Below are 25,321 nucleotides of genomic sequence, written 5' to 3'. Positions count from 1 at the left end.
CGGAGCCTCAAAAGTACTAGCAATGTGCTATTTTCTTTATTTTATTTTATTATTTTTTTAAAGATTTTATTTATTTATTTGACAGAGAGAGAGACAGCGAGAGAGGGAACACACGCAGGGGGAGTGGGAGTGGGAGAGGGAGAAGCAGGCTTCCTGCCGAGCAGGGAGCCCGATGCGGGGCTCGATCCCAGGACCCTGGTATCATGACCTGAGCAGAAGTCAGACGCTTAACGATTGAGCCACCCAGGCGCCCCTGTGCTATTTTCTTTAAATGGGAGGTACATACACAGATATTCCTTTCTGATTCTTTTAAATCATGCATGTTATGATATTCTTTTGTATGTTCCATGTTCAATAAAAATAATTTTAAAAAGGAAAAGACACAAAACTGAGTATAAAATATAAGGCCAATTATTTTGAGGGTACATGCATTGGTGTGTCTCCAAGAAAATATACCAAACTGTTAGCAATGTATCTTCCTTGTTTGTTATGGATTTTATTTTCATTAATGAATTTTCTACAGGGAATATGTATTATCCCTATAATCACAAAACATAAAAATTAGTTTTTTTCTTTTATAATGGAAAATTAATGGGGAGAAGGGTGGACCTTGCTTAATCAGAGAACCTATTAAAAAGGAAGGAAGGAAGGAAGGAAGGAAGGAAGGAAAGAAAAGAAAAAGAGTTAAGCACTGTATCTGAAATCCCAAGAAACAAATGATGGGATGTTAAAAGAAGTCAGTGCCAATTTCCTTCATGCTCACTCACCTGTATCGTCCAACTTTTACCCAGACAATTTCCCTGTAATGTGGCTTTTTGCCTGCCTTACAATCATTGCAATACCAGTTTCCTTCAGGGATATCAATGTTCAGGCATTCACGATGAAAAGCAGCAGGGCAAGAATCACAGCACAGAAGGCTGCCTCCTGTGGGAATCAAAAAATCTGGCACTCAGAATCTCAAGACTGCATATAATAACCCAGCTGAAACAGCTTTTGCTCCTAACCAATTATCTATCTCCCAGCAAACGGCTTAGTAATTTAATTAGTTATTCAGAAAGACTTTTCTACAAGAGCACTTACTTCCTCTCCAATATTCCTGTGAACCACAACCTTGACAGTTTGTTACATTCACAGCAAATAAACATGAGGTCCTATTGGCAAAATTAGGTTAGGGCAGTGAGGTCAGAAGTCAACCTCTCAAAGTATGTGCATATACACATTTCTTTCTCTTCACTAAAAGACAATACGCTAAATTTTCCACAACGAACAGTAAATAATCACATCTATTTGAAGACTAAACAAGTGAATAAATGGCACAGTAATGTTTGACACGTAAGTAGTCCCCATATGGTCAGTTCCTTTCCCCTTTTTAAATTACTAACTCTTTATTCTTTTTTATGTTTGGCACTCTCACACTTATGGGCTCTTTTCAGAATAACATTTATAAACATTAACCTAACATATAAATTAAAAGAACACTGTTACATTAAGGTATAATTATCAAAATGTTAAAATAAGAGATTAAAGTTATGTTTCTTTGTAATACAAAAATAAGATCTAGCAGTAACAATGATTGCAAAATATTTTAAGATATCTACAACTGAAATATCTGTGATTTTCACTGGTGACAAAAATCATAGGTACTAATGTGGTTTGTTGCCTAAACTTAAATAAATGTTCTCCCCTTCTCCACTGAGGTTTTCAGACACCAGGATAATTACATATATTGCAATGACAATGAATTTTCACTTCCTAAAGATTTTCAGAGTAATTCATGTATCTGAGGCTGAAATCCTCAGTTTCAGACTATGAAAAATTTCAGATAAAGAGGATTCATATTTAAGGAATATAATAAATACCCTATTATCTTTTTTTAAATTTTATTTTATTATGTTATGTTAATCACCGTCATCATTAGTTTTTGATGTAGTGTTCCGTGATTCATTGTTTGCGTATAACACCCAGTGCTCCATTCAAAACGTGCCCTCTTTAATACCCATCACCAGGCTAACCCATCCCCCCACCCTCCTCCCCTCTAGAACCCTCAGTTTGTTTCTCAGAGTCCATAGTCTCTCATGGCTCATCTCTCCCTCCGATTTCCCCCCCTTCATTTTTCCCTTCCTACTATCGTCTTTTTTTTTTTTTTAAACATAATGTATTATTTGTTTCAGAGGTACAGGTCTGTGATTCATCAATCTTACACAATTCACAGAGCTCACCATAGCACATACCCTCCCCAATGTCTATCACCCAGCTACCCCATCCCTCCCACCCCCCACCACTCCAGCAACCTTCAGTTTGTTTCCTGAGATTAAGAATTCCTCATATCAGTGAGATCATATGATACATGTCTTTCTCTGATTGACTTATTTCACTTAGCATAATACCCTCTAGTTGCATCCATGTCGTTGCAAATGGCAAGATTTCTGGAAAACAGTATGAAGGTTCCTCAAAAAGTTGAAAATAGAGCTACCCTACGACCCAGCAATTGCACTAATGGGTATTTACCCCAAAGATACAAATGTAGTGATCCAAAGGGGTACGTGCACCCCAATGTTTATAGCAATGTCCACAATAGCTGAACTATGGAAAGAGCCAAGATGTCCATCAACAGATGAATGGATAAAGAAGATTTGGTGTGTATATATACAATGGAATATTATGCAGCCATCAAAAATACCCTATTATCTTATGCCAGAAATGAGCATGTTTCAAACATGCTAGACTCAAGCATGTAAGTCCAAATCTCATCCTGAAGTTAGTGGGGGATAAAGCCTTAGCAAAGTATATGTCCACATCATCTGAGTTTTACTGTGCCCCTTTGCCTCATAATATCCTATAAAAAACTTAGATTTTGTGACACCATCCTATCCGTGCTGACTTTTTCCTTTTCTCAATCATCATCTGCAGCAGGCTCTTAAAATAAGCTCTGGGGTGTTAAGCTCTGGGGTGTTTATTTTCTTGGGGCCAGGACTGTGTGCTTAAGACCCAACTCCTTTTCAATTAGAGAAGCTCTCCTTTTATCTCTGTTGTATATTGAGGCTTGATTCAGTGATATTTCATTTGGAAAAAAGTCTGTTGCTACAACAAGTTTGAAGAATTTGTTTACTCAATACATATAGCCTTTACTCTCTGCTCTGAAACTCATATTTAGCTATTCTTGTGCATTTTGTAGGATGAGTCGAACAATCTTAGCATGGGACATAAGAGTGATATAGAGTCACATAATTTACCTGCCCCAATAATATACCTTCTAGAACATTTCCTATTTATGCTTAGTTATCTGCTAAGTCACAATCTGATTAACCGTATAAGTTTGCCAACTACATGGACTTTGTAGAAAAACCTTCCTTTTAGTAAGCTGGCTTTTGTAACACACTAGAAATATTTCAGGTACAACAAGGCCTTTGCACTAGGCCTTAAAAGGAGGTTATGTAGCATGAAAAGAAATCTGCATATAAGAATACCCACTGAAGAAAGGCTAAGGACAGAGCTGAGGGGATATAGTGGCAAACAGTTTTGCGGGGAAGGACATAATGCGATATGAGCTGAGAGAGAATATGAGAAAAGAAATCAATAGGATTAATCTGGGTAGATGGATGGGAGGTAGGCAGGAGAGTTTATCTGATGGCAGTAAGGGAGATGTATAGGAGAAAGGACATTAAGACAGAAGAGGGAAAACTACATGAACCATCAAAAGAAAGCAAAAGAGAAAAAAGTGACATTTCTGTGGAAGAGGTAAGAGAAAATAAATTTTAAGCACATTGCTGAATTCCAGGAACTTGTTCCTTTCAATTTAGCAGGTTACCATATTATTATCCTAATACTCTGAATGATCACCTTCAGCTTTCTCCCTACACGGGCAAAAATGTCCTAAGGCTCTATTCTGTCTCTGTTGTCTAATAGCAGGATAATCTTAGATAATGGGACCAACAATTCTCAGGCGTTCTGGACTCAGGATAACTTTATACTCTTGAAAAATGATGGAGATTCCCAAAGAAGTTTTGTTTATGTAGGCTAAAAATATTAAACTTACTAAACTGGAACCAAAACTAAGAAATTTTTAAAATATTTATTAATTCACTTAAAAATAATAAATCTATTAAATCTAATAAAATAATAAATCTAGTAAATATTTAGAGCATCCAGTTAAGCATCTGACTGGATTTCAGCTCAGGTCATAAAAATTAATAATAAATCTAATAAAATATTTATTAATTCACTTAAAAATAACAATAAACCTATTATGTTAATATAAATAACTATTTTCTAAAATAAAAAATTGTTAGTGAGCTAACAAGTTTTACATTTTTGCAAATATTTTATTTTTAAAAAGATTTATTTACTTGGGGGGGGGGGGGAAGCGTGACACAGCAGGGGGAGGGGACAGGGAGAGAGAATCCCAAGCGGACTCCCCGCCAAGCGGGGAGCTCAACACAAGGGCTCAATCTCATGAACCCTAAATCATGACCTGAGCTGAAACCAAGAATCGGACACTCAACCAACTGCACCACCCAGATGCCACTCAACTACATGAGTGCTTTAACTTAAGTTAACCTTCAGTATGCAACAGAACCACTTTAGTGTATTTCTATTTTATTATAACAGAATATTAAAACAATGTTCACCTGAGGGTTGAGATTTAATAAAATTAATAAATGTTATTCAAGAACATTCTTATGTGAAACTTCCTTTTTTTTTTTTTTTTTACTGAGACGTGTGGTAATACAGAATACAATGACTGATTCTACTTGTATGTTTTAGAGCCACTGCCTTGATCTGTATTAGGTGCCAGCAGTTTTACCCACCACTGGTTTTTGAACCATCAGTACAAATGTCAACAAACTATAAAAGGCATGTGTTATCTTATTATTGTTATGAAAAGAGTTATGGTTTCATGGAAGCCCCTAAAAGGGCCTCTGGGTCCTTACCCCTTCCCAAGGATCATGGATCACACTTTGGAGGGCTGCTGCTGCAGCTACTAAGTTTTCTACATGGCTCAGTTATCATTATGAGTATCCATTATTGAATTCAACAGCTTTTCAGTTAGGATGCTCCATGTCAGGAATGCTATGGGCACCCTCACTCTAAACCATCTCATTCATTTCATCCCACTCTGGAATTAGAAATGGTCTAATGCTGGGGCGCCTGGGTGGCTCAGTCAGTTAAGCATCTGACTGGATTTTGGCTCAGGTCATAATCTCAGGGTTATGAGATCAAGCCCCTCATCAGGCTCCATGCTGGGCATGGAGCCTCCATAAAATTCTCTCTCTCTCTCCTTAAAAAAATAAAAAGAAAGGTCTAATGCTGAAACTGTTTCATCGTCCCATCTCCAAGAAATGTAGAAAACTTTTGGAGCTTACACTTCAGCCTCCCAGAAACCTGTTTTTAGTCTAAGACTAGAATTATAGAAAGTTATATTTAAATGCTATTGAATACCAAAACTCTTATCTCTAATTTTCTTCTAAACAAAAGAAGGGTGGTACGATAAAGAGGCAGTAGTACTTACCACAAGACTGTGTTATAAGAAGCAGGTATTAGAAGAACAAAGAAAAATGTCCACTTTGTGAATTAAAACATCTCTACACCAAAGGTTCCCTTTCTATCCACAGAACGGCACTTAACATTCTTTTTATTTATTCTATATTAGCAGCATAGTTTGAGGATACAAACCATGTCTTGGTGTAAAACTCTAGTCAGTAAGTATAACTTTTCCTTAAATTGTCATGTTACATAAATCTTCTAAGAACACACACTCCAAACTGACCATTTTCAATCACATAAAGCAGTCAAAAAAACTTCTTTTTTGGCTTTAGCACTATTTAGTATATCCAAATTTCTCAAAAGGGATGGTCATTCAATTACACATTTTGACTTTTCAAATGAGTCCCTCTGAGGGCACCTGGGTGGCTCAGCTGGTTAAGCATCTGACTCTTAATTTCAGCTCAGATCATGCTCTCAGGGTCATGAGACTGAGCCCCATGTTGGGCTCAAGCTGGGTGTGGAGCTTGCTTAAGCGTCTCCCTCTCCTCCACTCGCACACATGCTCTCTCTCAAATAAATAAACAAATATCAGTCCCTCAAAATGTTCATAACCAGCCAAGTTTTCGTGAAATTGCATTACCAATAAGTATTCAAAAACAGAAAAGTGAGACAAATTGTTCCCCCCCAAATTACTAATCAACAAAATTTCGTCAATTTGAAAAGTAATGAAGAAACTAGGTAAGAGAACTGGTGCCACCCTTAACATCAAGAAATAGTGAGGCAACGTCCACAACAGTCTTAGAAAAAGAACATGGAGCTTGAAAGTTTTATAGCAAACCAACACAGGCTTATGGTATAGAGGCAAGTGATGAATAGCCTCAAGCAGAGGATTATAGCACCTGTGGGTGCTTCCTGGAAGTTAAGCCCACCACAGGAAAAATTAAAATAAGGAAATGAGAACTATAAAAGCACCACAGTAAATAGACTAGTGATGATTACTAAATCATCCACCTACAGTAACTAGCAAAAATGAGGCTGTGAAAAATGGAAAGACAAAGTATATAAGCAGCACAACATTGACTATTCTAAAGGAGATGTTTTAAGTTGAAGGAAAAAAAGATACAAAATTTATTTTTCCTCCACTTTAGAAGAACTTCTAGGAATTAATATCCCTAACAGTGAGGAAACATTTTACAGACATTCATAAATTCCTTCACTTTCCCTTTGTTTCGTCCCTTTAAATTCATGAATAAATGATTTAACAAAAAAGATACACAATTGTACGATATAATACCATCTTCTACAACTGTTTCTATCTAGGTATCTACCCCTGCTATCTGGGTATGTGCACAAATGTCTTAAGTAGTATCACTGAAAATTAAGCAATGGTTTTTTCTGATGGTGGGACTTGGGACAATTTAGATTATTTATTTATTTGTTTGTTTATTTCCTCCCACCCTCCCTCCGATTTAGATTGATTGATTTCCTCCCTCCAGTTTATCTTTCCTTCCCCCCGCCCAGCTTTATTGAGATATAACTGATCTATAACATTGTGTAAGGTTAAAGTGTACAACAGAAATACTAGATATATGTATATACTGTGAAATGATTGCTGAAATAAGTTTAGGTAACACATCCAACACCTAACACAGTTACAATTTTTTTTCTTTTTGGTGGGGTAGTGAGAATTTTTAAGATCTACTCTCTTTAGCAGCTTGCAAATATACAATACAGTATTGTTAACTACAGTTACCATGCTGTACATTAAGTCCCCCAAACTTACTCATCTTCTAACTGGAGATCATATTCTCCCATTTTCCAAGGGTGATTTTATTTCCTTTGCCATGTCTTTTTCTTTATTGTTTCATTTGTTTATCATTTATTTTTTTAAACATCTATTTATTTATTTAATAGAGTGTGTGTGTACACATGCATGCATGCGAGAAGTAGGGGAGAGGGGAATGGGCAGAGGGAGAGAGAAGCTCAAGCAGACTCTGTGATAAGCGCTGAGCCCAAGGCAGGGCTCGATCCCACTACCCTAAGATCACGACCTGAGCCAAAACCAATAGTCAGATGCTCAACCGACTGTGCCACCCAGATGCCCTTCATTTGTTCATCATTTTAATAAAAATAAAGTCATTATTCAAAATAATAAAATAAAACCTCTCCCTATTGGGGGAAAAAAACAAGTTTAAACGTTTGCTATGTTATCATTAATTCAAGACATTACTTCCTAATATTTCTCTAGTAACGATGTGAGAAAATAATTTTTGTTGCAATTAGAATATTGTACTAATCTCTTTTTAGACTATTCATATATTAAGCAGTCCTGTCTTACCTTCTGAGCATACAAAACACCAGCTAACATTAACGTGCTCATGATTTCGGCAGCCCCGCCTAGGTGTAAAGTGATTAGGGCAGATGATACTATTAGATGCAAGAATCTTGGACCCAGCAGCCAGGCAAAAGTCATTGGCATGGTACGCCACAGGGCAGCGGACACAGCGCATCAGACGACCTAAAATTACAAGAAGCAGGAAAACCAGTAGTAAAAGAAAAACAAAGAAAACATAAAAGCAACATGAGTTTTGAAATCTCTTTGTCAGCACTGAGTAAATGTCACTAACAGAAGGAAGCACTACTAGGACAAGGGATCACAAAACACACAATTCCCTATGAAAAGCTCAGATGGGAGCTATGTGATAAGCTGCCATAAAGGAGTCAGATCCCACAACTGTTAAGTGAGCCTGCCTCACCAAGGAAAGCCCTATTCAATCCACTGCCCTGACTTCTAGGAAACCTGGCATCAGCCTCAAACTAAATAGGTGGGATGTGCACAATCAGAATAAAAAGGCAGCTAGGAGAAAGACTAATGCTTGCTTTCATTGCCTGGTACTGAGTGATTCTTAAAGCCTGAATTTTTAGGTGAATGAAACTTTTCACCCCGTCCAGGTAAAATATGTCCTCTAATATACATCACCTACTAAAAACCATTACCCAAACCACCTAAATGCAATCTACAATAGCAACTGAAAAGGGGAAGGTAAGCTGATGGTTCAACTGTAATTTTGATCAAGCAAGTGAAATTACTGTACTTAAGACTGATGAGATCTATAGGCTCAGGAAATCATATTACAAAAGGTACTGCCAGTCTAATTAGAAGAAAAGGCGGAACACTGGTAAATGTTTCCTGCTCAATCCCTTATGGGAGGAGTAGGGACTCCCTGGGCATACTTTTGGAAACCTCAGCTCTCAACCTAACTATAAAGCAGGAAAGAGGTTGTCAGGATAAAAGTTTCCAGTTTAAAAAACAAATCAACACAAAACAAAAACCTCAATTCTGCCCTAAATTCATACCTGAATAATATCCTATCTGACAACCACAGAGATAAAGGGTTCACAGGAAAAGAATGCATTTTGGTCTAATGGAGTAGGGAGGGGAAGACCTACAGCACAACACTTTCTCAAACAAAGTATCACGTGAAATCCAAATATTTGAAGCCACCACATAACAACAGGGCTCCACAGAACACAGTGTGGCGACTGTTGGACTAGTCCATTATTTCTTCTCTCTCTCATAAAATGCTGGTACTCTGGCAAAACCTAGAGGCCATGAAGAGACATGCCACATCACATCTGGAAATACACACTACCAGTGACACCAAGGTTCTATAATTAGACCAGATCATGTGAGAAACCCGTACCTTTAGATGCAGACACACTGGCTGGATTAGCAGCATGGCAGGTTATACAGATGTGGAGGGAGCACCGGAAGCCCTTGTTCTGCATGACAGTGGGTGGATACTTCTGGACACATTCTTCATGGTAAAACTTTCCACACAAGGGCAAAAGGCACCTTTTAACATCTTCTCCACTCTGCTTACAAACAAAACAGGTATGGATTCCTGGTAAACAAAAGGAAGGTAATAAATTAACACCAATTCAAGAAATCATCCAATGCTAAACCATTAGATGAAAAGTTTGTTAAGTACACAATTCTGTACCAAGTTCCAATATGGGGGGGGGGGCCCTCCGTACCACCAAGCAATTCTCCAACACCAGCTGGGTGTCTTACAATTCAACTCAATTCTGAAACTACATACATGGAGGTAACATCATATCCCACAGGTTAAGGACTGAATTCTACAAGACGGCCCTTGCCCCCAACTTCAGATGCCAGTCTCAAGTCCAGGTTGTCACCTATACTTCTGACTGGCTATAAATCAGAGGTTCCTACAACCTCCACTTCCTTGGGTTTAATTTGCTATAATGGCTCATAGAACTCAGAGAAACATTTTATTTACTGAATCACCAGTTTATCATGAAAAGATAATACTCATGAATAGCTACATGGAAGAGATGCATACATAGGGCAAGGTATGAGGAAAGGGTGTAGAGCTTCCATGCCCTCTGCAAGAGCACCACTTTATTCTGAATCTCCACATACCCACCAATACAGAAGCTTCCGAAACCCATCCTTTTGGGTTTTGATGGAGACTTCATTGCAAAGGCTGATTAAACCACTGGCCACTGGGGATTGACCTAACCTCCAGCCCCCTCCCCTCCCTAGAGATTCGGGGGATAGGAGTGAGAGTTCTAGCCCTCTAATCATAAGGTTGGTTCTACTGGCAATCAAGCCCCCATCCTCAGGTGTGTCTTTTATTAACATAATAAAACACACACAAAGCACATCTTTATCACTCTCACCACTTAGGAGAGGCCAAGATTTTGGGAGCTCTGTGCCACAAGCTAAAGACCAAAATATGTATGTTTTATTATAAATCACAATATCACAGTAAAGAACTTTGTAATAGACTGATCAGGCTGATAACATGAACCTACTGAACAATCTTAAGATCATTAAGTGAGAAACTCTTGATAATATATGCCTGCTGATGTGATGCAACAGAAAGTACACATTACCTACAAAGCATTCCTGCCAAAAGAAAACTGACCTGAAATTAATCCAGCCTCTAGATCTAACTACACGTTTCCAGGAAATATGGAAGATAGAGGAACAAGTTAAGGACACCTAAAAGATGCAATCAACCAAATATGCAATGCAGAAATTTTAGCAGGACAAATGTTAAGACCGTTGTCTTAACAAATAAACATTAAAAAACAGGATGAGGGTGTACTGTTGTAGATTAAAAGAAATTTAAGAGACATATCAAAAAATACAATAAAGGCAGTCTTATTTGGATCTTGATTAAAATACATAAGAAGACATCTTTGAGACATATGGGAAAATGTGAAAATGGGACTGGGCAGTAGGTGACACACAGAAGTTACTGTATAATTTTTCTACATATTAGATATATTTTTTTAAGTTGTGCTAGACCTTTTGAAATATATGGGTAAAGCACTGGGTATTATATAAGACTGATGAATCACAGACCTGTACCCCTGAAACAAATAAAAAATAAAAAGAAATATATGGGTAAACACAGGCAGAAAACTGGTAACTACTGAAGCTAAATGATGAATACATGGGGTTGTTTTATACTGTTCTACTTTTGTAAATGTCTGAAGATTTCTGTAATACAAAGTTTAAGAAAAGGGAAATTAAAAAAAAGAAAAAAAAGAAACTACCTCTCTCTGAGAAGCAATACAAAGTAAGGGAAAGAGCCCAAGCTTGAGAGACAGACCTGAACATGAATCTTGCCCCCGACACTTGCTGGAAACAGGAATTCATTAAAATAACCCACCACACCTATGAACAGTAAGATTACCCAGCTAATAATGATTTTAAGAAAAAATTTTAATTATGCATTTGGAAATAAGCAAACTATTTACTGCCTGATGCCAATATTAAACTGGAATAACCTAAATTATGGTGTGGTCACTCCACATTAGGAAAATAGGGTGAGCCACAAGAAAAAAGAAATGACTCCTTTATTCTTACTCTATTCATCTTGACTAAAATTAGGGTAAAATTTCCTACCCTCAAAAATAATAACTCTACCTCACATCATATATACAAATCAATTCAAAATAGACCTTAGACATAAAGCTGAAACCAAAAACTGTAAAATTTTTGTTAGAAAACAAAGAAAAGCTTTGTGACATTGGGTTATACAAGATTTCTTCAATATGATACCAAAGCAAAATCTCTAAAGAGAACAAACTGATAAACAACATCATTACAACTAAAAAACTGCTCTTCAAAAGACTCAATTAAGAAAATGAAAAACCAACCCACAGTTTGGTAGAATAATTTTACAAGTATGTATCTGATAAATAACTTGTATCCAGAATATATATAATGAACGCTTAAAATGCAACAGTAAGAAAATAAACAACCAAATTAAAAAAAAAAAAAGATTTGAACAGATACTTCATCAAGGAACACGGCAAAAAAGCACATTAAAAAGATGCACAACATCATCTGTCATTAGGAAAATGCACATTAAAACCACAATGAGATACCACTACACATCTGTCCAAATGACTAAAATTAAAAAGACTGACAATACCAAGTGTTGATGAAGATGTGGAAGAACTGAAACTCTCATACATTACTGATGAGAATGTAAAATGTGTACAAACACTTTGGAAGTTTCTTAAAAAGTTAAACATATAGGGCGCCTGGGTGGCTCAGTTGGTTAAGCGACTGCCTTCGGCTCAGGTCATGATCCTGGAGTCCCTGGATCGAGTCCCCCATCGGGCTCCCTGCTCGGCGGGGAGTCTGCTTCTCCCTCTGACCCTCCCCCCTCTCTCTCATGTGCTTGCTCTCTCTCAAATAAAAAAATAAAAAAAATAAAAAAGTTAAACATATATCTACCATGCCATTCTGCCCTTAGGTATTTACAGAAGTAAAAAGAAAATGTATCCATACAAAGACATGAATGTTCACAGCAGCTTTATTAATAATACCCCAACCTCAGAACAACCCAAATGTACATCAATAGATGAATGAATATGTATCACCAACTGTGATACATCCATACAATGGAATACTACCCAGCAATAAAAAGGAATGAACTCTCAATACCTACAACAATGTTGTTGAATCTCAAATTAACTATGCTGACGGATGGTTTCACAGGTGTATGTACACACACATATATATGTCAGAACTTATCAAACTATACTTTGTGCAGTACTGCACATCAACTATACCTCAATAAAGCTATTTTAAGAAAGAGAATGAACTACTGATACACACATTAACACAGATGAGTGTGAAAAACATTACGCTGAGCTAGACACAAAAACCTACATACATTTTGTTCCACTTATATGAAACTCTTAAAAAAGATAAATCTAATGTGTAGTTACAGAAAGCAGATCATTGTTTCCCTGAAATAGGATTGGGGGAGGGGGAAATGAGGGGCATAAGGATCAACTGGGACTAAGTACAAGGGAACTTTCCAGAGTGATGGAAATGTTCTGAATCTTCATTATGTTTGTGGTTTCATAGGTGTTTATAAATCAAAACCTATCAAAACATACATTAAAACTAGTGCATTTTATAGTAGGTAAATTATACTTCAGTAAGGTTAATTCTTTAAAAAATACCTTTGCCTTAACTTGTTCAGAGAATATCACATTATAATAAAGATAAGACTAGCAAAACTGGATTATCTGTACAAAAGGCAAGATCTTTCTAAGGTTAGGATAAGAGATATGCACATACCTAAAATTTTTTTTCCTAAATTTCATTTATAGGGCTGGATGGTACTATTTCCCATAATGATCAAAAGCCCACTGTGCAGGAGGCAAAATAACCCAACAATTTTGTCTTCCAGCTTTTATTCCCACATTGCTAAAAGTAGTGGCAGAAAGAGGAGATAACTCAATATGACACAGCCACTGATTTACAGACACAAGTTAATTGTCTCTTGCTCCCACAGGGGCTACCCTAAACCTACACTCTACCTTCAAGTTAGAAATCACCTTTGCCCCATCATTCTCATCGAACTAAGAAAAAACACTGGCTTCTTTATTCTGCCTCCCAACTCCAAGGTACATTCCTGTTTTATCTTTTCCTCTCTTCAAGATTATTCTCTCCTGTCACTTTGTAGCTATACTCCACTAATTATTCCCTCTCCTGTTGCAGGAATTTATTTCCCTATGTGGTTCTTAACATTCATCCTACAAACACTCAAGATGTTCTTCCTCTTGACTCTATAATATCCTCCCTTCAGCTACTGCCCTCTTTTTCCATGGATATCAAGCTTTCGTAAGACGTAGTGTATACTGCTAACCATTTGCCCTTCAACCAGGTTTAGTGTGGCACCCTCTGGCAAAAAGTCAAGCCTTTTCTCACTGCTAAATATAACAGCCTCTTATCACCCCAGAACATCCTTGGTCTCTTTGCCACATATGCCCCTGCTGATGACACCCCACTCTCCCTGGCTTCACAGACATTCTTTGACTAGCTCCTCCTCACCCTCCAGTGTTTTTTTTTAATGTGGGCACCCCCTGAGTACTTTTGTTGGTCCTTTTCTCCCTCTCCAGATGCTTTCTCCTTGGCAGGTTTATTCACACTTGCAGTTTTAATGACTTAGGAGTGTAACAGCTTTTAGCCCCCATTTTTTCTTACTACTTAAATGCTATAATATTCACATATAATGCTGAAGAAAGAACAATCTCCTTAGCATAGCTTGTGAGGTACTTTACAGGTGGTTACATCTGACCATTCTTAGTTTCTGAGCCAATCTATGTAACTCTCAAAATACATCTTTCCTTTTTTGGTAAACAGTTTTGTTCACCTATGATATACACACAGAAAAGTACAGCATCCTAAGTGTACAGTTCACAAATGATCAAAGAAAACACGTTTATGTAATCACCACTCAACTCAAGAAATATAAAACATCACCAGTAATCCAGAAACCCTCCTTGTCACTACCAATGCCTCTTTCCTAAAGTATCTTAAACTCTAAACACACTAACCTATGCCTCAATATTCTATACTTTCATTACTGGACCTTCTTGTTCTTCACCTCCCCACACCAATTTCCATGCCTCTTTTCAAGACAAATTCAGTTATCTTCCTCTGTGGAACTGGCTCATCTTTGTTCACTTATCACTACAAATCTATCTCTACTACAATCCTTCTGCATTATATTATACTATCCATTCATTATTCACTTGATATTCTTTTCTACAGGCAAAGATCACACAGCACCTATCTGCGTCTGTAGCAACAAGCCCAGTATTGCCACAAAAAGTGTCTGCAATAAACGTTGGGAATTTTTCCTGAAAAACTTAAAACTCAAACATCTTTGGAAGAAAACCCCATCTATATCTACTTCACCTGTGCGACATTCATTGCAGATAAATTTTCCTCTTGGCATCTCAGTTAATCCAAGGCACTCCAGGTGGAAAGCCCCACAGCACTGAGCCTCACATAACAGCAGCTCACCCAGTTTCTCACAGTTCTGTTAAGAGAAAGAAAACAGGTATGTCTATAGAGAAAAGATTTTTAAAGTCCCAAGCAGGCGGCCTTCATGAAGGCAAAGATTAAGCAGCAGCTTTCCAGAAAGAAGAAAGCTCACCATTTATTCAGCCAATATTTAATGATTAACTCCTCTATGCCAGGTTCCACAAAGTCCCTAGCTCTCATGATTCATATATTCTAAGGATTGAAAATACAAGTAAACAAACAGGAAAGATATCAGATAATGATAAGCATTAAGTAGAGAATTCAAACAGCTACTTAGTGATTGGGAATGGCCTCTCAGACGGAGTTCTGAACTCCAAGTCAGTCACATGATCTGACAGAAAGACCAGGAAGACAAATACAGAAAGTCCACAGATAGGAAAAACTATGTCATGTCCGAGAATCACAAGGAAAGTCAGTGGACTAAAATGAACAAAAGTCAGAAGTGGTAGAAGATGAGGTAAGAAAAAGGCACCAGCCTGATTGTGTGGCTTTACACCTTATGCTACAGTTTCAAATTTTATTCTAATTACAGAGGTGTGCCATTAGAGGGCTTTAACAAGGGAAGGCTAAAGTCAGATATTTAAAAACAGATTCCTCTGATTACTACATGGAAAATGAGTTCAAGAATGAGAAAGGTGAGAAGAGTAGCAAAGAGACAATCAAGAAGCCTACTGTAATAGTTCAAGCAAGAGATACTGGTTAGCTAGACTTGGGTTGTTAACAGTCTCAAAAGGGCCCTAATCAAGGTTTGAACAATGTTTGAGTTATATCTACAACCATCTCAGAGAGGTCACCTTTGAGATGATCTCATCTAAGACAGGGTGTCATTTATGATAGGGCGTTAGGAAATAAAGATCTGGCTCTGTTGCTTTCAAAACATAAGATTTATGAAAATTCTGCAAATTCCCAACATTTGTTACTTTCATTCCTCTAACATCCTGACGTTTCCCCAGAGTGATCAGCAGGAAAATACTAAAAATGGAAAAGAGTCTTATTGTGGAAGACAAGAAAGAGGGAAGGCGACTAGATAAGTCTAATATCTTCAAGAACCCAAAGAAACAACAGGTCTTGGCCACTAACATCAAACCTTAAATACACAAATGAGTAGGAGAGCTTTGGGAAAAAATGCCAGAGGCAGCCAGGGATAAAGAGCAGACAGACCCCAAAGTCTTAACCTATAGTGTAAATTAGTCTTACACTTTGGCTCTTCCATTATCCCCTATTCACAGATAAAAATTGACAAATGCCATAAATATTACCTACTTTCTTTTCTTTATTCACAGTGTCAATGATACCAGCTCTTATGTACAATAAACAAATTCGCCATCACTATTTAAACAGGAAAACTTCAATTACAGTATATATCAAAGAATGTTTTCAAGTTAAGCAAATGTTACAGACTAACCCTTTAACAGGGATGACCATGTAATTTCATCTTTCAAAATGGTAACCATGTGAGTGAAAGGACATGATATTAATAAATTAGGGGCGCCTGGGTGGCTCAGTTGGTTGAGCGACTGCCTTCGGCTCAGGTCATGATCCTGGAGTCCCGGGATCGAGTCCCACATCGGGCTCCCTGCTCAGCGGGGGGTCTGCTTCTCCCTCTGACCCTCTTCCCTCTCGTGCTCTCTGTCTCTCATTCTCTCTCTCAAATAAATAAAAATAAAAAATCTTAAAAAAAAAAATTTTTTTAATTAATTAATTAATTAATTAATTAAACAAGGACAACAGATAAAGAGTGATCCAAACAATCCAGGACCACAAGGCAACTATCCCTTTAACCATTTTTTGTTGATAATCTTTGTGGCCATATAGTCTTTAAGGACTAACACTGTGTGTGGGTGCTGATCTGAATATGATCAACCTTCTTTATGTAATAGTAAAAATGAAAAAACAAAGAAACTGAGTTGAAATTCTATTGTTTATCATAACATATTCTGGGCTTGGGTTAACTTTTATTTTTTAGCCATTTCAATAAGAAAAAAGAAAAAAAAAACTATCTTCAACTTTTTATAGGCCAGCTTTTAAGAATTTACAAAGGTAAATCAAGCCCATAAAAAAGAGAACATAACCAAAGCATCCATTTAATTGACTCTACTCCCAAGTCTGATAAAGGCTCTTTACAGAGAGGCAACACAACATAGTGATTAGCTCTAAACTCAGACTGCTTGAGTTTGAATCCTGGCTTTGCTGTGTGACTATAAGCAAGTTATGTAATATCTCTATGCCTCAGTTTCCTCACCTATAAAAATGAGGACATGGTAGTCTACAGGATTGTTATGACTAAATGACTTAATATTTATAAGTTTTATTTTTATTTATTTTTAAAATTTATTTATTTTTCTGGAGGTGGGGAGGGAGAGAGAATCTTAAGCCTGATGTGGGCTCGATCTCACAACTCTGAGATCATGACCTGGGCCAAAATCAAGAGTCGGCTGCCTAACCCAGGCGCCCCTGGATTATTTATAAAGTGATGGAAACTCTTGACACACAGTAAACACTGTATAAATACTTATTAAATAAATATAAAAAGGCAGGTGGTAGATTCTCTAAAGTCACTACTTTAAAGGTAAAGAAATCTTAAAGTGAAAATTTCCCTTGCAGCGTTCCTTAGAAACCCAGAGATTCTCAAGCCATGAAATGTACAGGAAAATGATCTTTAAGCAATCACCAGATTCACCTTCTCCCATCTCAGACCCGCTTCATGGCATCTACTCATGGGTAACAAGGGCAAGTCATTGACCAACACTAAATATTTCTTCTCCTTTCTCTTTTTGTAAAAAGGGGTAAGACTTGGGGGCGCCTGGGTGGCTCAGTCGTTAAGCGTCTGCCTTCAGCTCAGGTCATGATACCAGGGTCCTGGGATCGAGCCCCACATCGGGCTCTCTGCTCGGCGGGAGGACTGCTTCTCCCTCTCCCACTCCCCCTGCTGTGTTCCCTCTCTCACTGTCTCTGTCAAATAAATAAATAGAATCTTTAAAAAAAAGGGGGGGGGGTAAGACTTAAATCCTTAAAGGGAAATGACTCTACTGGAATCATCCAGGAAAATGTTTATTCTAACCATGACTGGGTTATCAAGAGATGGAGAGGGCTTCTCTTAAGAGACATGCAAGCAATCAAAATCCAAGTGGGCAACATCCTCTACCTGACAAACATTCTCCTTGAGTGCAGCTCCTCCGCCTCGTTCGCCCTGCAGCTTTTTAGATGCCGGCATCCCATGATCATTCTCTACACCCTCCTCAACAGTCTCCTTAGGGCTTGCAGCCGTTCTGTGTGTCATCAGTTCTCCCTTGCAGAGAAAAAATAATGTCCCACATCTGTATTATTGATGTCTCCTCCATCTGACCCCCTCCCTCTGGGCTGCTATTTGTCTAGCCATTAAGCACTTACAGATGTTCAGCCAATCACGCGGGCGGACTGCATGCAATGTTAGTTCTAACCCTGCTGTGATTGGGCGGGTAGTGGGCGCCTCATGCCCTGCCACTAACTGCTCTGAGGCTGTTCCACTGGAACTTTTTGAGCTGTTCCATTTTAAGGTTTCACTAAGGGAGAGAAAACATTCTTAAGTTTATTTGATTACTTATTTGTCCTTCCAAGATCAGTGTTTCCTAAATAATGCCCCCTTGGGCATTCTATTCAAATTATCCTGGAAAGAAACACTCTGTATCATTATGTATAAACTGACCTCACTTGTTCTAATTCTCTTTTAACCTGAGCTGAAAAGCCAGAGATAGCATCAATGACTGCACTGATGCTCTACAAGGAAATGGTTTTAAATCTACCTTTGTTTTTTGTTTCCTTAAAGCCAATGTTTACAAACATTAGTCTAAAATTAAGCAGTTGATGGTCTCAAGAAATAAGCAAATGAGTTTCCCTTCTAATTGTAGCAGTCTCAACTTTTAAAGGGCAATATCCAAGTTCATTCGGATCATATGGTTACTTGGTATTGTGCTTTGGTTTTAGAAAAAGCTTACTTCATGATGAAAGTTATAAAATTTATCAGACACCTAGAGCATAGGATCTGATCCTTTAAAAAGATCATACCCATAGTTGCCATATATGTCTTCTTACAGCTATTAATTAGCTTGTTTCAGTAGAACATTATTCTTAAGTAAACTCAAGGGAAAGAGGGGTGTGGCCTCTACTGTGAAAAGTAGATTTTCTTTGGAAGGTCAAAAGATGAGGAACTGAGTAATACCTCTGAGGTTGGAGTTTCTTTTGATGAGTCGTCATTTTTCATTTTTTTACAGTGCACCTTGGCTGTAGCATGCCTCTGTCGTTTTCGCTTCCTTGGTTTATCAAATATCTTGGTAGTGCCTATGACAGGAAAACATGCGTTACCTGCTGGCTATTCACTCACAAGTCCAGGAAATCCTACCTTCAACCAAAAGGACCTCACAGAATTATGGAATGTTAGAGTAAAAAACCAGTCTTAAAGTCCATTTAATTCCCCAACTTAGCAGATGAGGAAAAAGGGCACATTTACCCATGACTATGTAACTAGTTGGGGAAATAGCTACACATATATAAATTCTATCTCATACAGATTAAATGGTAAATGAATACAGTAGGTTAAAGCAGTTTCATTTTATATGACTGAAGTGAAAGACTTCATAGTTCCTCAAAGGACATTAATATCCTATAGATGGGGAGGAAATACATTTAGTAGTCAGGAAAAGATACTAAAACCTGACCTCCACAATTAAAGACAGTAAATTATATCACTATATGATTTAAGGATTAAGCTAAAAAGCAGAAATACAAAAATCTGGCCTGGGGAAAGGGGAGACCTCCCCCAAAACATTTAATAGCTTAAAGGATATTCATGCAATAGTACTAAAATCTTGAACATCCAACAAAATGTATGATCTAACCTGGCATATTTACAAAATGAAATTCCAGTCTCTCCCTCATTGTCTATTATATATATTTCAACTTTTTGTTATAGAAATATCAAGAGGAATCTCAAATGATATTTCACAAAATATTCCAGGATAATTAGGCTAGGTATCAACACGAAGGCTAGACTTTGGAAAACTGGCTTAGTACTCTCTTTCTTGGGATTGCCTGATAGAGATGGAGAAGCTCTGCTATCAAAGCTGCCAATCACCTATGATTAAAAAATTAATATGATAGAATAAAGGTTCAAAATTCTCAGAAGCTGAAACAGTTGATGAAATTGATAAAAGATAAAGTACAGGTTGTATGTTTTATAAAAGCTGGACTACAAAAATATTAAGAGCTGACATTTTGAAAGGTTTTTTGTTTAAAACAAGCAAGCCAATCGGTGAATCTATGAAATTATATATGAACACAAGCTTAACATAAGCTAACATACTACTAGATTTACTTACTAGAAAACTTAATAATCATGGGTCATATTTAAAGATGTGCTCATTTAAGGGGTGCCTGGGTGGCTCAGTTTATTAATTGTCTGCCTTTGGCTCAGGTCATGATCCTGGGGTCCCAGCACTGACCACTGCATCAGGCTCCCTGCTCAGCGGGTAGTCTGCTTCACCCTCTTTTTTTTTTTTTAAAGATTTTATTTATTTATTTGAGCCAGAGAGAATGAGAGAGAGAGAGCACATGAGAGGGGGGAGGGTCAGAGGGAGAAGCAGGCTCCCTGCCGAGCAGGGAGCCCAATGCGGTACTCGATCCAGGGACTCCAGGATCATGACCTGAGCCGAAGGCAGTCGCTTAACCAACTGAGCCACCCAGGCGCCCAGTCTGCTTCTCCCTCTTCCTCTGCCCCCTCCACCCCCTGTGCTCGCTCTCTCTCAAAAAAAACAAATAAAATCTTTTTTTTTTTTTTTTAAGTGCTCATCTGGGGCGCCTGGGTGGCTTAGTTGGTTTAGCGACAGCCTTCGGCTCAGGTCATGATCCCGGAGTCCTGGGGTCGAGCCCCACATCGGGCTCCCGGCTCAGCGGGGAGCCTGCTTCTCCCTCTGACCCTCTCCCGTCTCATGCTGTTTCTCTCTCGCTCACTCTCTGATAAATAAATAAATGAAATCTTTAAAAAAACAAAAAATTTAAAAAGTGCTTATTTGAGATCACATGTAGTGATGCCTGGGTGGCTCAGTCAGTTAAGTGTCTGCCTTCAGCTCAGGTCACGGTCCCAGGGTCCTTGGATGGAGCCATATGTCGGGCTCCCTGCTCAGCAGGGAGTCTGCTTCTCTCTTCCCCTCTGCCCCTCCCCCTGCTTGTGTACTTGCTCTCTCTCTCTCTCTCAAATGAATAAAATCTTTTTTTAAAAAAGATCACATGTAATATAACCTCCCCATGATATCCTTTGCTGGCAGACCACATCTGATGCCATGTGCTGAAATCTGGGCTAATGTCTCAGAAATGACACTAATCAATAAATAGCACTGGCAGATGAATGATCAAAGTGGTACAAAGAATAGGCCTGAAAAAATCTGGAGTGAATAACAAGATGATAGTGTGGCCATGAATTTGGTCAGTTCTGGATTTAGTCCCCCAACCCTGCCACCTCTTTCATCTTCATGTTTTTCTATAAAACAAGGATAATATGGATAATATCCTAAATCTCTGTAATGCTTTAGATAGATTAGAAGTTAACAGTCCTGGGGCGCCTGGGTGGCTCAGTCATTAAGCATCTGCCTTCGGCTCAGGTCATGATCCCAGGGTCCTACATCGGGCTCTCTGCTCAGCGGGAAGCCTGCTTCTCCCTCTCCCACTCCCCCTGCTTATGTTCCCTCTCTCTGTCAAATAAATAAATAAAATCTTTAAAAAAAAGAAAAAAAAAGTTAACAGTCCTAAAGCAATGGACTGAGCAAACAAAGGATCTGGTAGAGGAAATGCTCAAACTACGATATTCTATCTGTTACTGAATGAAGGGCTGCCCAATCCTCCTATAGGCAGAACCAAGATCAACATGTATAACTTTCAGGAGTCAGATTCAAATGCAATCTAAAAGATTTCCAAGCCCAGTGCCTGGGTGGCTCAGTCAGTTAAGCATCTGACTCTTGATTTCAGCTCAGGTCATGATCTCAGGATCGTGGAATCGAGCCCTGTGTTGGGCTCTGGGCTGAGGGTAGAGCCTGCTTAGGATATTCTCTCTCCTTCTCCCTCTGCCCGTCCCTGCTCGCACTCTCCCTAAAAAAATAAATTCCCAAAAATATATATAAAATATAAAAGATATCCAAGCCCTTAAAAGAAGCAACCACATGGACCACACTCAAAATATAAGCTGTCTTTTTCAAGCATATGCTGACTCACCAAAAATCATAGATATGACAAAAGAAACTAAGACTAGGGGCGCCTGGGTGGCTCAGTCATTAAGCATCTACCTTCGGCCCAGGTCATGATCCCGGGGTCCTGGGATCGAGTCCCGCTCTGCGGGAGGCCTGCTTCTCCCTCTCCCACTCCCCCTGCTTGTATTCCCTCTCTCGCTGTGTCTCTCTGTCAAATAAATAAAATCTTAAAAAAAAAAAAAAAAAGAAACTAAGACTATTTGTGAGAAATAGGCTTAGATGACTTGTAATTTCCCTCTCAACTCAGATTCCACATTTTCTGTCCTATAGAATAAAAACTGAATCAAAGCCAAGAAAGTAATGATTACAGTTAGAGAATCATCTAATAAGAAAATTAAGTAGCAGATTTTTCTTTATTGTTCCTAACTTTTCCTTACTCTAATATAATTCTAATTCCATGTAACTAATTTCAGCATAAAGCTGAAAATGACCATCCAGCTTTCTAGTGCATGCATCATGTTAGGAAGCATATTCAGGCAAACAAGTCTGGGTTTTTTCTTTAGATTTTATCTTATTTATTTTTATGTAATCTTTACACCCAATGTGGGGCTCAAACTCATGACCCCGAGATCAACAGTCTCATGCTCTTCCAACTGAGCCAGCCAGGTGCCCCTTGGGCAAATAAGTCTTGGAAATTGCAACCTCACTGGTCTTGCTTACATATGTAACAACTTTTCTAGTTAGCTGACAAGGTGCTTCATAGTTATTTTGCATTACATTTTTTTTTTTTTAAGATTTTATTTATTTACCTGACAGAGAAAGACACAGTGAGAGAGGGAACACAAGCAGGGGGAGTGGGAGAGGGAGAAGCAGGCTTCCCATGAGCAGGGAGCCCAATGCAGGGCTCGGACCCTGGGATCATGACCCGAGCCAAAGGCAGACACCCAATGACTGAGCCACCCAGGCGCCCCATGCATTACATTTTTTTAAATCTCAAAAATACGCACCTCCACCATACTCTTTAGAATGAGATGCAGCACGTGATTCATTAATGTCATTCTCCAAGTGACCAGCTTCATAACACTACAAATAAACAAAATGCAACAGATTTACAGAAGAACAGAAAATAAACCCTTTATATTATATGCCAAATATGAACTATTATCACAGATACAGAAATCCTGGCTGTTTCTGACAATTAAATAAACAGTATTAATAATAATGGGTTGAACAGAAACTACACAGTGAAAAAAAGACATCAAAAACACACACACAAAAAAGCTCCAAAAGACTCATACAAATACACACTCCTTTGGGGTGTGGGGGTTAACCAGAGATTCCCAATATATCAAGCAGATACAGAATGGTGCTCTGATTGAAGTGGCAGACAAAGAGAAAGGGTATATTTCCAGAGACCCACCATCTCAGTTCTATTCCATACCACCCTGCATTTAAAATCTATCTTCTTAAGACTGCATTTATAGCCATTAGATTTTACACAAACTTATTTGATGAATTCTAAATATTAAAAAGCTTTGAATCAGTGCTCACTTCAGCAGCCCATACACCAGAAAGCTCTGAATCATGGAATGTCTTTCTAATTTAATTGGCTGTAGATTAATATAAATGAAAGCAACATTAAAACTCAAAACAAAACACTCAGACATCAAGAGTAATTTCCTACACATTTTATTCCCCTACTACTAATGCTTGTATGAATTAGTTCCAGTCCAAGCAAGTGTCTTCTACAATAAAAATATTCTTCAGCAGGAATGTCAAACAAAATTTAGTGGCCACAAAAAGTCAACATAACAGATGCTATTCTTGCTATAAAGTTCCTAAATTTTGAGGTCAAAACAAGCTAAAATACAGCAGTGAATTTCCAAATGCTCATTATACACATTAATCAAATCATTAACTTATGTATGTCAATTATATCTCAATAAAACAGGTAAAATATCATTCACTAAACTGGCCCTAATTCTTATTTTCTTTAAAATTTGTCATTACCTCACCTGTAGCAGTAATGCAACAGCCTTACATAATTCACCTTGTATAATACTACTAAATTTATCACCTGATAGCAAATGTTACTTCCATGCAAAATATTCAAATGAATCATAGTTTCCTTGTCCCTTACCATCCACCTCTTCCAACAATCTTGCAAGTGGCTAAGATTTGAATAAGACAAAGTCAAGAGAGAAAGCACTGCAGAAGGAAACTATCACAGCCTTACTAGGACAGGTCTTAGGAAATGGACTTTGAGAAGAGTAAAAGACTTAAAGGATATAATGCAGACTTTAAAATGAGGTACAAAAACACGAATAAATTGAGTTTTACAATTACATGCTAATCCAGATGGGTGAATAACTCACAAAAACAAAAACTAGGATCCGCAATATAGGATTAAATGATAGAAGCCTGTTATAGCTGATGAAAGTCTAAAAACTCTATATTTGATTTGCTTACAATCTGCATTTTTCCTTTAAAGAAAGAAAATTTTAATAGGAAATCTGTGCACCCTAACAACTGAATTTCTAACACACTGAGTTACTCCTCAAACATATGGGCAACAGGATGTTCCCTAAAAATTAATATCCAGGAAAGTAACCTTCTATTTCCATCTACTATTTAATGATGCCTTCTTGGCCAATAGAAACGATGTTTGCAAACTCAAAAGCTTAGGTTCAAATGTTTCTGCCTGGTTTATAAATGAGCGGAGTCTTTTCTGAGGTGTTATGCAGACAAGGCAACGGGATAAGAGTAGGTTAGTGGCCCACAGAGACAGAGGTGAGGTAGAAAGCAGGTGAGGTTTTAATCCCAGAAAAAAAATGACAACACACACACACTACAGTCAATCTTAAAAGCTCTTTTCATTTTCACTTGAAAAGAACATCTAAAACCAACTGATACTCATATCCACAAAAATGCAAAACAGCTTCTCAATATAGGAGCTCTTAGACCAAACAAGTATACTCTGCCATTCTGTAATGTCTTTGTATGTGTGCATCAATGTTGCTAAGTATTACTAAAAGATTTGTTTTTAAAATCCCATATTTACATATGGTTTAATCATATTTTAGAATTGACTAAAATAACATACCTTTTTAGAAAGGCCAAGGTCCCCCTTCTTGGGCATAAATCCAGGGTCTAAATCATTGGATTCAAGAAGTTTCTTAGTTGGTTTTCTCTGACGTTTACTTTCATAATTTCCTGAAATGCATGTATC

At 37.9% G+C, this 25,321-nt stretch overlaps 1 protein-coding gene across 4 annotated transcripts in view; it reads right to left on the bottom strand.

Annotated features, from left to right (window-relative positions):
* NSD1 (nuclear receptor binding SET domain protein 1) overlaps window positions 1–25,321 on the bottom strand; it is a 145,767-nt gene that overhangs the window by 20,747 nt on the left and 99,699 nt on the right. For all 4 annotated transcript variants that reach the window (XM_035015095.1, XM_035015082.1, XM_035015088.1 and 1 more), the window contains 8 exons: window positions 25,196–25,305; window positions 23,100–23,175; window positions 19,077–19,195; window positions 18,024–18,167; window positions 14,750–14,873; window positions 9,189–9,389; window positions 7,823–8,002; window positions 768–924 (listed from right to left, as the gene is read on the bottom strand). In XM_035015095.1, the coding sequence (XP_034870986.1) occupies window positions 768–924; window positions 7,823–8,002; window positions 9,189–9,389; window positions 14,750–14,873; window positions 18,024–18,167; window positions 19,077–19,195; window positions 23,100–23,175; window positions 25,196–25,305 (1,111 nt within the window). The remainder of the gene's footprint in view (window positions 1–767; window positions 925–7,822; window positions 8,003–9,188; window positions 9,390–14,749; window positions 14,874–18,023; window positions 18,168–19,076; window positions 19,196–23,099; window positions 23,176–25,195; window positions 25,306–25,321) is intronic.

This window comes from Mirounga leonina, unplaced genomic scaffold (genome assembly GCF_011800145.1).
Source record: "Mirounga leonina isolate KUSES-001 unplaced genomic scaffold, KU_Mleo_1.0 Mir_104, whole genome shotgun sequence".
In the NCBI taxonomy this organism is placed as follows: Eukaryota; Metazoa; Chordata; class Mammalia; order Carnivora; family Phocidae; genus Mirounga; species Mirounga leonina.
This window is presented reverse-complemented; position numbering and strand designations above follow the sequence as displayed.